The 15,263-nt window shown below is 38.2% G+C and overlaps 3 protein-coding genes and 1 non-coding gene across 5 annotated transcripts; 2 read left to right on the forward strand and 2 right to left on the reverse strand.

The window, feature by feature from the left end:
• Positions 1-824: 824 nt before the first annotated feature.
• Positions 825-3,388, reverse strand: LOC125209388 (universal stress protein PHOS34-like). 2 transcript variants are annotated; one of them, XM_048108985.1, is made up of 3 exons: positions 2,585-3,388; positions 1,191-1,236; positions 825-1,055 (listed from the first exon to the last, which is right to left on the reverse strand). In XM_048108985.1, the coding sequence occupies exon 1, from the start codon at positions 3,293-3,295 to the stop codon at positions 2,585-2,587; it is 711 nt and encodes a 236-aa protein (XP_047964942.1). In that variant the 5' UTR covers positions 3,296-3,388; the 3' UTR covers positions 825-1,055; positions 1,191-1,236. The 2 variants fall into 2 exon arrangements, with proteins under 2 accessions (XP_047964942.1, XP_047964952.1); XM_048108995.1 differs by having other exon boundaries at positions 2,608-3,385.
• Positions 3,389-4,170: 782 nt separating this feature from the next.
• TRNAS-AGA lies at positions 4,171-4,252 on the forward strand. The gene has a single exon. It is a non-coding gene; the product is annotated as a tRNA-Ser (tRNA).
• A 929-nt stretch (positions 4,253-5,181) lies between these two features.
• On the forward strand, positions 5,182-8,835 carry LOC125209380 (tRNA (guanine(37)-N1)-methyltransferase 1). Its single transcript, XM_048108974.1, has 10 exons — positions 5,182-5,994; positions 6,388-6,486; positions 6,755-6,874; positions 6,991-7,157; positions 7,242-7,312; positions 7,513-7,655; positions 7,900-8,011; positions 8,202-8,314; positions 8,398-8,527; positions 8,678-8,835. The coding sequence occupies exons 1-10, from the start codon at positions 5,221-5,223 to the stop codon at positions 8,716-8,718; spliced, it is 1,770 nt and encodes a 589-aa protein (XP_047964931.1). The 5' UTR covers positions 5,182-5,220; the 3' UTR covers positions 8,719-8,835.
• Positions 8,836-11,343: 2,508 nt separating this feature from the next.
• On the reverse strand, positions 11,344-12,221 carry LOC125189212. Its single transcript, XM_048086493.1, has 3 exons — positions 11,856-12,221; positions 11,668-11,775; positions 11,344-11,590 (listed from the first exon to the last, which is right to left on the reverse strand). Exons 1-3 carry the CDS (start codon positions 12,219-12,221, stop codon positions 11,405-11,407), a joined length of 660 nt encoding a protein of 219 aa, XP_047942450.1. The 3' UTR covers positions 11,344-11,404.
• Positions 12,222-15,263: the final 3,042 nt, after the last annotated feature.

Genomic DNA, 15,263 nt, shown 5'->3' on the forward strand with positions numbered 1-15,263 from the left:
TATTAATATTTCTGATCATTTTTTTTATCATGAATTCTAATTATCTCTTTTTATTACTTGAAATTAGTAAATTTCAATATTTCGGTTTGGCGATTTCGAGCCCACTCAACTGAACAATACTCCAAGCATTTTGTCGTAACTGAAGCGTTTCTTTAGATGGAATGAGTGTCTTAGTTTTCGAAATCGAGGTTCCCAAAACAAAAGAGTAATTTCGATTAGTTTAACCAACTAACGGAGACCCAATTGATTCGGCTTCCCATTTAGGGTTTCCAAGATCGGTTAGTAGTCAAAATCGATTCGATTAGTTTACAACCATAAGCTTTTAACGATTGAATTACAAGCAAAATACAATAGTTAACTAAGGGGCCCATTTATTTTCAAAGATAGGCCTAGATGAATAATCATATGATATGATAGTGAGTCATAGTTAGTCTTTTAGCTCAAATAATCACAATTTCATTAGAGTTATAGCAACTTATTGACACATTAGAATAAGTTAGGAATCATAGCCAAAAACCACTAATTCATATTGAAGAGTATTTTAATTTATAGAGCAAAACATCACCAATTCACTCTCTCAGTCTCATACTACTTCCTATCTCTCTTATCAAATTATTATTTATGTAAAAGCTAGGGTTTAGGGTGATACACACTCAACAATCACAAGTAGCGAAGACTCACAAATTCTTATAAAAGCTAGCATTTGCAAACAAGAAGAGATTTTCCTGGTGATATACACATACATCTATTGTTCTACAATCACTAGTAGCAAATAGCCTTAAAGAGAAGCATTGCGAAGATGATGAAAAACCAAAGTCACGAAATTAACCAAATGTAGCTCATATCATTCAAACTGATAGTACAAAGGAAAGGAGAAGAAATCTTGAGGTATACAGAAACTAACAGTGATTTACATATTACAAAAGACAATGACATGGTTTCGCACACTCAGCACATAAGATACCGTTAGGATACAAGTGAAAATGTTACATAAGGATGGGATGCAGTAACAACGATGGAACGAAATACTGCTCACGAAGATGCCTTCTATTGTGCTGCAAAAAACAAGGAATAATCATCAGAATTTGACACCACAAAGAAATACACTCTCAAGAAAAGTGAACTTCTATAAACATTAGGCAGTATATGGTAATATTGACAGCAAAAACTCAAAGAAAGTAAATACAGACCGGTGTCCATGAAATAGAGCTTTGAAGCAAGGTTGTAATTAGGAATCTGCAAAACAAGTAACCCATAGTGATTAGAAATGCAGATGTTTAGGGGGTGTTTGGCTGAACTTAAAAAGTGTTCAGCAACAATTATAGAAATGCATAGTGATTAGGAAAGGATACTCTGAATCAAAGAACCTCTTAAAAAGTGTTTGGCAAAAAAAGTTCCTGAATACTACTACTAGCCTATAAGATTATAAGCCTTTCAAGTAGTTATTTCAACTCATCTTCTTGTTTCATGATTTTATAAGCAATAATCAATTTACAAACACTTAAACAAAAACAGCTCAGCCGAACAACCCTCGTCTTATAACATGTCAAAAGTGCATGAAAATGCAGTTCAAGGAACATTCTCCCATGAAGGACTTAAATCTAGACATTCCAAACCCCAAGTCAATAAACCTAGCCAACATCTCAGTCTTTCAATTTAGCATCAAAGTTTTGTCAATCCAAGTCATGGTGAGGCTCTCGAGCATATGGGTTCAATGTCAATACCTAAACCGACTAACAAGCCTACTTGTATGAACAAATTTGAACTGAGGATCACAGATAATATATTAGAAGTACATTAAACGGGAAAACAGAAATGAGTCCTCATTTCTCTAAAATTTGTTTAATTTTGGACTGCACTTGTACTAAGATCTAAGCTTTTGCTCTTCTTCGACAAACTTTAAATTCCACAGCCAAGTGACTATTCAGTACATAAAACTCATCATTATTAGTATAACAAACACGCAAAAGCAATATCCTTTTCTGGCAAAAACACTTAATCTACACAAGAAAATGATGCACTAAATTAGCAAGTTGGATCATTAGTGCCTGTCACTACCTAAAATGAGTAAAAGAACCAAACTTTTCTGTTCGTAGAGAGGCTAACGCCAATCGAGAACTTTGAGGATCATTTATATTGCAATGTCCAGGTTAGAAGCATTGCAAATAAGATTTTCTAAGTAATCTTAAGCAGATGTAACCCCGAAGTATCTACAAGTGAAATACGTCTATTTAACGTGCCGCAACCAAGGGGAAGATCGAGAAATTAAGGAAAACGGACATTATGAGCAATACATAAATGGATTAGCTTGCCCTATTTGAGCAAGGATAAAACAAATGAACATAAATACATACCAAATATAGATTGCCACACTCATTCCACTAAAACTACAAGAAATTAGGGCACCAATCCGTATAACCTCATCAATTATCATACACCAATTCAAGCATTTAATTTTGACATCCATCATAAACAATCACACAACTCTAAGTAATTCCATCTGAATTGGCTATGATTCATCAAATTCATCGATCAAAAACAGCTCAAATTTACAATGAAAGCGTACAAATAGAAAAAAGCAAACCTAACATTGACGAGAGGGCAAACCTTTTCTACCATCAGACGCATCATGATACTCAGGCTCATCCTCATCCTCGGCCGCAGACGCCACGGAAACAACAGCCCCTTCAGCATTATCCTTCTCATCAGGATATCTCACAACAACAACAGGACAGACGCAGTGCCTCACGCAGTAATCGCTCACGCTCCCGAGCCTCCCATCGCTCCCCCTCTTCGTAGCCCCAAATCCCCTGCTCCCCATGATCAAGGCGGAAAGCCCTAGGCGCTCCACCTCCAAGCAGAGGCGCTCCTTCATGTCGTGATCCTTCACAATGTGGATTTTGAAGGGGATCTGCGCGTCGACGAGCGGCTGCGAGAGATCGGAGGCTTTGGTGGTGGTGAAGGTGTCGAAATCGTCCTCGAGCTTGCGCTGCGACTCCTCGTTGTCGGCGTCGACGATGGAGAGGTCGACGGAGCCCCAGTCGGCGCCGTAGAGGACGGAGGTGGGGCGGACGTGGACGAGGATGACGGCGTCGCCGGGGCGGATGTAGTGGCTGACCGCCCACTTGACGGCGAAGGCGGACTCGTCGCTGAGGTCGACGGCGATGCCGATCTTGCGCTGGGCGTTGGCGGTGGGGGTTTCGGTGGAGAGGGGGGTGGTCGGGGGAGGGAAGCGGGGGGAGGAGGAGCGGACCTTGATGGCGGCGAGGGGAGGGAGATCGGAGTCCGGCTGCATTGCGGTGGCGCTAGGGTTTGAGAATTGGGGGCGATTTTGGTTTGACTTTCAGCTGGATTTCTGTTGACTGGATTTGAGTGAAAGCTCTTCTGTTTTTCGAGGTTTAAAAATTACGAGGTTAGGTGGTTTTTTATTTTTTAATTACTAAAATAATTAGGAATATGCCTAGAAGTTTCTAGGCGCATCTACATTATATGGCATCTTTTCTTAAAAAATTGGAATCAGTGTGTTTGCTATGGATAATCTTCAATTATACTTCTTCCATTTAAAATTAAAATTAGGTCTAAGCTAGTACTTGTTCAAATTAACTATGTAGTGGAATGATCAACTGAACCTTGCTTGGGTAATCTTGAAGCAATCATTCATAGCCATTCCAGGGAAGTTTTATCATTTATGTATGATAAATGTACTTTAATTATATTTCTACATGGAAACTCGAGATTTGGTAATTCAGCGTAATTGGGATGAGGTATGTAGCTCAAAGGATTCGAGCACGTGGCTATAAAGTATAAACCATGGTGTCGGTGGTTCGGATCTTACCTCACCTAATATCGATTTGAAAGAGAAGTACCTCATCTTAGTGGGCATGAAAAAAATGATGACCGATGAGAATAATAAATCTAAGAATTATGGAACTTTGGGGCAATACGTCTCATTTATTAAATGCTTTGAAATTTTAGAAAATACTAGAACTCCTATTATTTAGATTGTTAAGAAGAGTATATGATTTTACAGTTTGATGGATAATTCTCCTCACAAGTAATATCGTGAATAGATTATTATCTTATACGTATGATTTTCATTTATCAAATACCAATTCAATTTCTGCTAGTTAACAAATATATAAATATAATATTCAGATTAGTAACATGCAAGTGGACGTGCCGGAGTGGTTATCGGGCATGACTAGAAATCATGTGGGCTCTGCCCGCGCAGGTTCGAATCCTGCCGTCCACGGTTTTTATTAGCTTTTATTTATTGTCTATGTTTTGTACATTTATTTTAATTTTTAACTTTTTTCCTTTTTTTACATTTAAAGGACTTAAGAATATAATTGTGACAAGGTAAATAAAATGTAACTGAATAATTAAGTAAATGTTGATGGTTTAAATTTTTTTTTTTTTGGTTTAACCACAGGTGTACCGAATCCGCCTTTTGGCGGAATCCGACTAATCCTGCTCGACCGAATCCGACTAATCCTGCTCGACCGGGCTTGCGGATTAAGGCCGAAAGTCTCCCAGCGGGTGACGAGGGTTGAACCCGTGACCTCATGATCACCACAGCTTCGCGCTGCCAACTGTGCTGCGATCCGTTGGTAAATGTTGATTGTTAATTGCATTTGCTAGTTGCAGCATCATTGAAACAACCAAGCATGTTGATTTTAAAACTATTCACAAAGCGAACAGTTAATATCGGCTGACTTATGAACTACTACTATATATTAGATGGTTTAGATGGTTTGAAGTTTTCATGGGAACCTGATTAGACTTGAAAGCGACCATTTAAAATAGTAATTGCATCCATGGATAGACAAATGGAAGTTGAGTATAAAGCATAGGGAGACCAATTTTCCTGCATTTTGGTTAACTAAGAGATTGTCACAATTGAATATATTCAATCGGATCACTCAATATTCTACTACCACGTCTCAACTCTATCTTCTTTAGATTTAAACGTTTGTCATTGGTTCTATAACTAAAAAAATTGTTAATCTTCTAACATTTTTCAACTTAAATCCAAGTTTTATACTATTAACATTGTCATAAATAATATCCCAAGCTTTAGATGTATAGTAAATCTATCCATTTTAAAGTGTCACCAATTTCATTATAGTTTTAAAATTTATACTACTAATTTGATTATACTCCTATAAAATAGAGTACTTATGAATTGAGCATCAGTCTCAAGTTGCCGAGGGAGCAACAATGGCGGCTAAGCTTTCCCTCTTCCGACCAATCACACTCTATCCCCCGCCCCATTTCGCCGCCAAGCCCCGCCTCATCGCCGCCCTCTCCTGCAGCGCAAACTCCCCTCTCTCCTTCTCATACGGCCCCTCCCTCCACAAAGGCCACTCCCCTCTCCCTCTCCCTCTCGAATCACCAATTCCCCCCTCCCCCTCCCTCGACGAAGCCGCCTTCACCCGAGTCTTCGACATCTCCGCCCTCCGCGTCCCCTCCGCCATCTGCTCCACGCTCGAAAACCGCCTCCGCGGCCACCTCCTCAACTGGCCCCGAGTCAGGAACATCGCCAGAGTCCCAGGCGACGAAATTGACGACCAAATTAGGTCAATTTTGCCCCAATCCGACGAATCAGAAGACGAATCGCTGGTGGCTCTGAACCGCAGGGTGTACGGGAGGGCGGAGGGGGACGGAGAGCAGCTGAGTGCGGTTCTGCATCGGGATAAGCTGGCGAGGGCTTTCAATTCGATAGGGTATGCTAGGTTTAGGAATCTGGCGAAGATGTCGAGGCCGAAGAAGGGGAAATTGAGGGATGGTGGTGAGAAGAGGGTGGTGAAGGGGGTCAGGATGGGCGGCGCGGCGTTGGTTGAGGTTGTTGAGTTGAGTGATGGTGAAGACTTGAGGGGTTTGCTGGGGGAGGATGCTCCGCGGCAGCACAAGTGGCGGGGGCCGACGAGGCTGCTGCTTTTGGATGAGCGGTATTCCGATAAAAGCATTGAGGAATTGCCTCAGGCAATCAAGGTTTTTGTGTTTACTTGTTTTGCTTTGATTATTCGTTATGAAGGTTTACTTTGTACAATGTAATGCAGCTGTAGTTTATTTGTATAGTTTAGAAACCTCTTAACATATTGTTAAAGATATGCATTTGAGATGTGGGAGTTGGAGTTGTGGGAGACACTAAAGGAGAAAGCTTTAAGATGATTAGTTATGAACTAAGCATGTCCAGTCTGGCTACTAAATTTCCCGGCAGTGAAAGTTACTTTGTGCGCGATTTTCACCCCGTGCGATGTTTTATTGATGCGACTCTTACTGTTTTTGTCGGTATAGCTTTCAGGATGGCTAGTTTTGGTGTCTTCTTAGGATGAAATGTGGTATGACTAAGTATTTTACTGATGTTATAGTTGTGTGGTTCAGGTTGTTTTCGAGGAGTATGATAGGCAGCATGCAAGATCAGCTTTTGAACTCGTGAAATGCAAATTGACTCTGTTTTATGATTATTGGCAACTGAACGAGGTATTTCACTTGACCGGTATCATCTGTTTGAGTTTGTTTTACTTTGTTTTTATTGGTTGTTGTCCTTATCTCCCCTTTCAATTTCATATGTCGCTCGATGGGAAGAGGGAGGATCTCTTAGTTTTTTCTTGTAGCTTCCTCCTTTAGAATCATGACTTTGTTTTTGTTAGGTTTTGTGGATAGGATTTACGACGTGAAACTCTCAACATTAATTGCTTTGTGTTTCCATAAATTTCATATTTTCCATTCCGAAAACATAAATTTGCAGATTCTGGAGGCTTTGCTTCCGAAAGGAATGATCGTTCCTTCATCTTTTGAAACAGTTGGACACATTGCGCACCTGAATCTTAAAGATGAACATCTTCATTATAAACACCTCATTGCTAAGGTATCTCCTTGGTAGTACAGATAGCTTTTGAATTCGAGTGGAATTATAAATTACTTTAAGATATTTATCTATCATTTTCCTCGGGTTTATTTTCTTTCTACTTTTGTTGACATCAGGCGGTATTGGATAAGAATAAGCCAAAGATACAAACAGTCGTAAACAAAGTCGATTCAATTCAAAATGACTACAGAACAATGCAGCTTGAAGTTTTGGCAGGAAACAATTCTCTTGTGACGACATTAGTGGAGAATGGAATCCGATTCCATGTTGATTTAGCAGCAGTGTAAGTCCAAAACAGGCGATATGTAACTTTTGTTCCACCATGAAAGTCATAGTTTAATCTTGAATCTGTTATTCCTATTTGTAGATATTGGAACTCGAGGCTTGCAACTGAAAGGCAGCGGCTGCTAAGTTGCTTCACCAAGAGCGATGTTGTGTGTATGTTAGTATACATTACCTGAATCATTCATAACTTAAAGTGTCAAGCATCCATTTTTTAACATCCTATACTAGCTGACATTTTCTTTTGAACTTGTTAATGAAGATGGAGTTCTTTGTCACCTTGAACAATTTTATAGCATTCCACTTATAAATGATAAATTTGGTTAACCTTCAGCAATCTCCCCCCCTGAATGCAGGTGATGTTTTTGCTGGGGTTGGTCCAATTGCCATCTCTGCTGCAAAGAAGGTCAAATATGTGTATGCTAATGATCTCAACCCTTGTGCTGTTGACTATCTTGAGAAGAACTGTGTCCTCAATAAACTTGAAAGGAAAATTCAGGTATGGAGTGCCATCCTCGTGCCATTTTTAAGTTCTAGTATATTCCAGATAATCACGGAAAGTGATCACATTTTGAATGGTGAAAAGTTAATTTTCCTTACTAGCTTCCACATTCCATGAAAGATGTGGAATCCTGTTTTTTGTTAACCAGTTCCCCTTTCAGACACATTCACCATTCGACAGATTGTTCTGTCAAAGCCTGTCGAGGATAATTTCATCAACTTCATGTTCTGCCTATTTGTAGGTATTTAACATGGACGGGAGGAGATTTATTGAAACTGTTTTTGCTTGCCAGAAAGCTCAACCCATCACTCAAGTCGTCATGAATTTGCCTCAAGATGCAGCTGAATTTCTCGGTATACAAAGCCACATGCCTTACCTTTCTTCTTCCAAGTGTTTCATCTATGCACCCTTATGTTGTTCCATCACATTTGGTCTTAGAGATTATATTTCCTTGTTCAGTAACCCTATGGTTGCCTCTAAAAATCCACTAAATCAGTCAACCTTGATGTTCATACGAAATATAAGCTTTTCTCTCGAACGCAGATTCCTTCAAGGGACTTTTCCATGGACTCAACCTTGGTAAAGGCTGTACTTTGCCAAGAATTCACGTTTACGGTTTCTCAAAAGCTCAAGATCCCGAATTTGATTTTCACGAGGTACAATCTTATCCGTGCATCACACATACAAGGTTGAATTGGTTGTTAAGACTAAAGTTGTTTGATCATAATATCATCTTCAGAGAATTAGAATTGCACTGTCGGAGGTGGCTTTCGATGTACAGATGCACAGGGTCCGCCTCGTCGCCCCCGGAAAATGGATGCTGTGTGCCTCGTTTGTCGTGCCGGAAAGAGTGGTATACTGCAGAAGAGGTTAGAAATCATGAAGAAGAGTTTGTAAACTTTGAATTATTTTTGTTTTGTGAGTTTTTGTAGAGGTGAGAAAGTAGGTTGGTTGAGGACCACATACACATGGTACAGTGGGTTTTTATTGGGTTTTGTTAATTTACTGTCTGTGTCAAGGTACAAGCACAACTAACAGGAGACAGGCAGAGCAAACTTAGTTTGTTTTGCATGAAAAAAGGGGTGTTGAAGAGATGTACCTTTTGAGTTGATTTACAGTACAAGCACACATTTGATATTGTGATGTGTATATATATGGCCCAGATTTAAGCCTTAAATCTTTCTTTCAAGCCTATTTACTTACCACATCTGATTTCACCCAAAACTGTAATGCACTGTTTCTGTTTGTGAGAGAGAGAGAGAGAGATTGCAGATATGAATCCCAACTGAGATTTGCTTCTCTCTCTACCCACAATCCACACCAATCAAATCTTTAACAAAACTATTCATTTATTGCTCAACAAGACCAAGACTCAAGCCAAGACTGATTCTATGTGGCATTGTTGAGAGATTAAGTATTGGGTTTTATGTATTCAATCGAACAATAATCATAAGACTCAATCTTATTTAATTACAATAAAGACTGAAACGAAGGCCAATTCTATGTGGTATTGTTCTAAGATAATTAAGACTCAAGCAAAGGCCAATTCTATGTGGTATTGTTTCGAGATTAGGTATCGGGCCCTATAGTAGGGTTGACACACGAAGTTCTTAAGTCAAACCCTAGGTTAATTGGGGGCATCGATAATCACTAATACTACTAGATAAATGCTCATTCTACATATTTTTAGTTGTTAGTTTAATCGTGTTTTTGCCCATTTGTGTTGTTTTCGAAATTGTAACATTTTGGTATGTTTTCTTGTGAACGATGATGGTGGATTTGATCGGAACGTTCATCAGTTGTGAAATCAAATCAAACTTTAGCTTAGCAATATCATTCAAATTTTAAAACTGATGCCCAAAACTGAAATTTGACAAGATAGTTTAAAACTTTTCTGGCAAATAAAATAGCCACCTTAATTATTGCATACGAACAAGAAATAGACCTAGACAGTCAATGGAGTGAGGGAGAATGTGTTCGATAAAATAATAATATTAAATTCTTTGGATGTTTATTTGAAAAAGTACTTACTTTGCATTCATGACGTTATTATTCCTTGTAAATTTTTGTGTGTGAACTTATTGCCACTCGAACTTTTATTTTATTCTCTATTGTCAATTTGTCACTCTACAGAGGATCAAATTAATCATAGTACTTAATCAAAAATAACGAGCCAGCCCAAGTTAATTATCTAGAATTATACACAAAACACAACAAATTTAAATAGAAATGGATGGATTAATTTATAAAGATTTTGAAGTGGAACACCTAAAATTGAACCGACAATGTTAATGTGCGATAATAAATTTAATATACGCCCAAAAGTCAAAACGAACCTAAAGTATTTCCTAATGTTTTTTATTACCATATTGTAGTTATCGAGTAACTGAAATAACTACCTAAACTTCAAACATCTCTAATAGATACTCCTATTCCATTTGCCTTGAAAAATAGAAGATCTATTAGTATCCCAATAACATTTGGTTGATACATATATACATAGCGAAATGCTATGCAAATTGAGCTTTATTCGTTAGTATTGCTCTCGTTTAGGTAAATTTAGTCTCATTTGTTATATTTATACATACATTTTGATTCTAGCTCAACAATTATCAATAATAGTATTAATTTTACCAATTATATAACAATCAAATGCTGTTCATTTTCCTTATAACTTCAAATTAATGAATAAAAGAAGAAATCGAGTTTCAATTCTAAATCGTTGAAAACTAAGCAATGTCAATGTTGACTATCGATCAAGTGAACGACACTAGATATTGAAGTAAAGATTGATACCAGGATTTTTGTTCCAGTTCCCAACCGTGCTTTTCTAATCTCAACTATTATTTATGCTGTGTCGGGTGCCCTAGAGTTCGATTTTCTTGTCGTCTTTGTTTTGTAATTTGTTGTTTGGTTGAGATTCCACTACAATTTTTTTTATTTAGCCATTTTTGCAAATGGCTCTTGACCGCTACCCTTTACTCGTTGCACACGCCTTATTTCTCTTAATAAAAAAACGTTCTCTAAGCAAAAACGATACTCACTCACATAAATTATAGTAACATAACATCTGTATTTATCATGAAATATACCATACTCACATTGCAATTTCCTTCATATATACTTAGTATAGTAGGAGTACATAATTTATACACATAAAAGTAGTTTAGGGTATGCAGATACCACAGTTGAAGGGCCAATAAGAAATAGGCTAAAAAGAGTGTTTTTCCCACAGCTTTATTGGTTTTACTCACAGTTTCCTGTACAAATCTATACTCATTACACATCTTGTACTTGTTCCTGCAGCCCCTTTGCCCGTATGTATGTATATATACATATATATGTATGTATACCTCATTGCGAGAGAGAGAGGTGTTTGTTTGTTTGTTTGTTTGTTTACTCCCAGTTAGAGTAAGTCCTCAGAGATAATCCCTGTGTTTCAGCTCTCCCGATGCAGAATAAACTGCGCTGAGGAAATGCCTCTCTTAAATCGCCTCTGACACTCACCACCCTCTCTAGCTAGGGTTTCCGTACACCCCTAATTATATAAGTACTTAAGTAATTAATTAATAGTGATTAAATAAATAAAATGCATGGGTGAAATTAAAGCTGTATTAATGAGAGAGAGCGATGGTGGAGCCTAGAATTTCAGAAAATGTATCGCCGATTGTGGAGATGAAATCAGTTTAACAACCAAAAAAGTAAGCAAAAAACGCTGTGATTTCGCCGAGATATGCATTCATTCTCTAGTAAGACAGCTTCAGCGACAGATCAACGCCATCAAATGCTCCCGAATTCCTCATTTCCCCCTCCACCACGTCGTTTCTCCGCCCCGATCTCGCCGCCGGCGGGAAGAAATCGTACTCCATCACCACGTTGTTTCCCCCTTCCCAACCGCCTGCTCCTTTTCTGTGCACCGCCACAACATCCACCTTCAAAATCGTACACAGTTATAATTAAACAGATAAATCTTCAAAGTAAAAGCGAGATGAAGAAGAGAAAATTTTACCTGCGGCGGTTCTGGATTGTGATGAATCAACGCATCTCCGAAATCGAGACCTAGAAATCGGCGATGATCGCCGCATTTATACACCGCAGCGCCGTTGATCTTCTTCTTCTGCGTAAAATCAGATCAAATTCGATTTCTAGGTCAACATTGATGAAAAATAGGGGTTTCTGATTTTCCGAGCGGAATACCTTGTGGCAAGCATTGCACTGGAGAGAAAAGCACTTCTCGTCGCCGTGGCTCTGCAGAATCCGGCGATCGAGGCCGTAGAGGCCGGGGAATCCGACCGGATTCCAGCTCGGTCCGCACGATTGGAGCTGCGGATGCTGAAATCGGTGGTGATTCATCTCCGGAAACGGCAGCGGGAAGCCGGATCCAGCTCGATCGGGCTCCGTGACGACCTCTCCCTGCTCGCGGAGGCGCTCCAGCTTCGCGACGCCCATCCCGCGCCGCGGCTGCTTGTGCTTCTTCGCGTCGCCGCCGTTTCCGCCGCATTTGGACTTCCTCCGCCCCGAGGCGCGGCGCGGCGGCTGGTGATCGGCGGTTTCGTGGTCCATTGCGGTTAATGGAACAGTAGCGGTGTGTGGGAACGGAAATTGCAGAGGAAGGGAGAGAGGAGAGAGGAAGGGGAGAAGGAAGTACAGCTGAGAAATGCGAAATGTGTCCATATGAGCAAACATGGAGATTTATGTAGAGTTTTTGGGAATTTGTCTTTACTCATTTTCAGCTCTTTTTTTTAAAAAAAATCTTGGGTTTTAGTTTCAATGGCTGAGATTGATTTCATTTGTGTAGATCATATTTAAGAGAATTTTGTTTGAGATTCCCAATTTGATTTAAGTGATTCAGTACTATGAAAACAGATTTATTTTCAAAACCCTAATATACCACCCAAAATAAGTTTTTAACAATTTTACTTTATAGTTCTATTTAATCATGGTCAAAATAAAAGCAACTCACTAAGGATACGTGCAACGTCGTGTAAAAATGGCTAATGTCGTATAGTCTCTAAAATTGTATGTGTAAAGATGTGGGCGTGCACGCCATACGCCCATCTGGACTGGTTTAGAATGTGAAGCTTTTATTTTAAAAATAAGAAACGCAATAAATAACTAGTGTTCGTGATCAAGTGCTCCTAAGTTGTGGGGATAGGAACACAAAATGTATAAATAGCTACGAAATTTATGAATAATGTTTGTGAAGTGCTTCAGTATACCTAGTAAGATCTAAAGTGTCTTATTTTACTCAACTAAACTAAACACTTTAATTACCTTAAAAAAAGTTGCATCCGAGTGTAAGAATTATGGGCAAAACGACTTAAAGTAGCAAATTTTCTTAGGTGTGAGGTATCTTTTAGTGTAGCATGAGTAATTAAGCTACTGTGTGTGTGTGTGCTTACAAAACTATAGGTCTATTTAATGTTAGAATTCGGACATAAGATCATCCTAGATTGTTGTTTCAAATTAAGAAACAATGTCTAAACATAAAGATATTACTTTATTACTTTCACATGTTGTAAGTACTCTTAAAAAAAAGCAATCATGATCCCCAACACCTAGTAGTAGTCAAAACCTATCTTTTTGAAATAATACCATAATAAGATCAGTTTGAAAATCCATAGTCACACAAACATTGTGTATATTTGATTATTGAACACACACACACATACATGCATATATACATAGATGCATGCATAGATATATACATACATGAATTGATTTCCTAAAATAGCATACTGTCGAGGCGAAAAGCATGAAGTTGAGAACGTAGGGCTGCAAGATATGAACCATAGGCTTACTTGTTTTGGTTGTTCATGTTTTGAGTGTTAGGAATAGGATGTGTCACCATTTCCAGCACTCATATACACTCAGATTTGCCTCACCTTTCCTCCTACATTTCCTCATAATTATCCTATGCTTTCTCTTTCTCTACAAAAGCTTCTTGCTATTTTATTACTATTATTATTATTATTATTATTAATTATTAATAGTAATATTATTATAAAAGTGTATTTCTTATAAAGTTTGATGTATATTGCTATAGCCTATATATATACTATATATGTGTGTGTGTAATTGTTTACTTAGTTTCAGTTTCTATGGATGATTTTAGTAGATGACAATAATTTTGAGTATGTTTTCCCCCCAAAGTTGTAATAATATTTTCAAATTAATGATTTTTGTGACTACTAATCAATTGGATAAATGTAGTGAGCTCTTCTTTTTATTGTAAGTAGTCTATTTAGTTTGGGTATAGATTAAGCAAATTTTGTTTGGTGTGTAAAGTGACAGTTCTACTAAGTTAAGTAACTTTTTGTATGTAAAAACATCAAATTTTTTTCATAATAAGTTATTTATAATGGGACATTCCAAAATGATACTGTATATAAGGTTTGAATTGACATTATTTGTTTATTTGTATGGCATAAAATCAAATTTGGTCAAACCTTATTATTAGAAAACAGTGGGAAATACACTTTTACAGTTTTTTTTACTATTTTTATATGTTTTGTAGGATGGATAGTTTTCACAAATCAAGCAAATAATCTCCTATAATGATGAAAATAAATGTGATTTGAAAATGTGGGTAGTGTTTGGGCGCATAGCCCAAAAATTGAAATTCTATGCAGAGGTTGCTGTTGGTGGAAGAGCCCCAAAATCCGTCGTGTCTCCCCAAAATCAGCACAAAATCGAACAGCCAAACACATCCCCGCCAAACACGTGTCTCCCGGCACGTGCCAGCTAGAGCCGGCGGAGGAAAGATTCGCTACACCGCGGGCACAGCGGAATAGACCAATGATATGAAGAGAGAGGGGGTTGGGCGTAGGGGGACCACCCATATCAAGTAAAAAATGATTCTTACCGTTAGCTGTTTGGGTTGAGGATCGTCTGTGGATTTGTACTAGGCGTGGAAGCCGGTTCGGGAAAGTGGGCCCCCTTGGGTGACGTGTTCGCTAATTACTAGTCTACTCACTAGAGCGGCGCTCTACTACTTTCTCACTCGATTTTTTTGTCACTCTTTTTACATTTATTTATTGCTCTGCTCATTTATGTGTTCTTTAAGTTTTTTTTTATAGTTAAACAAATGATCAAAAGCACAATGATTGAAGTGGTTTTGTTGGGATTATTTTACATTTCAGCACTTTTTTATTTATTAATATTAACAAAGATAGCATTACCAAATAATATAGTATTAAAAAAGTTATACAAATGAAATAAATGATTATAGTATAATCTTTAGATGTGTTTGTTCATTTGTGAAAGCTTGAAAATCTTTGATTGGACCTACATGTTTTAAATGAATAGAACCTCTGATACTATTTCTCTACAATAGAGATATACTTATATACTTACTTATTATACCACATGCTTTAGGCTAATGGATTTGTTTCCTCTTATCTACATTAATTAATTAATTAAAGTTAAACTCTATTAAAGTCCAATACCCTAGTCTAGTCCATATCTTTCATACTCTTGAGGTCGTTCGATGTTGCGTTGCTTGTGGTCGTCGCCTTCCCTTTCGCCTTGGGTTAGGCGTCCTTTGTCTAATTGGATGCTCCTCTCAGCTCCACACCAAGGATCGTTGTCACTTGGAACGGGTGT

Source organism: Salvia hispanica, chromosome 1, assembly GCF_023119035.1.
Source record: "Salvia hispanica cultivar TCC Black 2014 chromosome 1, UniMelb_Shisp_WGS_1.0, whole genome shotgun sequence".
NCBI lineage: Eukaryota > Viridiplantae > Streptophyta > Magnoliopsida > Lamiales > Lamiaceae > Salvia > Salvia hispanica.

Excerpts from the sequence above, each read along its gene's own strand:
- LOC125209388 (XM_048108985.1), bottom strand. The coding sequence starts at position 3,295 with ATGCAGCCGGACTCCGATCTCCCTCCCCTCGCCGCCATCAAGGTCCGC.
- LOC125209380 (XM_048108974.1), top strand. The coding sequence starts at position 5,221 with ATGGCGGCTAAGCTTTCCCTCTTCCGACCAATCACACTCTATCCCCCG. Across the intron at positions 7,313-7,512 it reads CACCAAGAGCGATGTTGTGT|GTGATGTTTTTGCTGGGGTT; the intron begins GTATGTTAGTAT and ends CCCTGAATGCAG. Across the intron at positions 8,315-8,397 it reads CCGAATTTGATTTTCACGAG|AGAATTAGAATTGCACTGTC; the intron begins GTACAATCTTAT and ends TATCATCTTCAG.
- LOC125189212 (XM_048086493.1), bottom strand. The coding sequence starts at position 12,221 with ATGGACCACGAAACCGCCGATCACCAGCCGCCGCGCCGCGCCTCGGGG. Across the intron at positions 11,776-11,855 it reads AGTGCAATGCTTGCCACAAG|AAGAAGAAGATCAACGGCGC; the intron begins GTATTCCGCTCG and ends GATTTTACGCAG. Across the intron at positions 11,591-11,667 it reads ACAATCCAGAACCGCCGCAG|GTGGATGTTGTGGCGGTGCA; the intron begins GTAAAATTTTCT and ends ACGATTTTGAAG.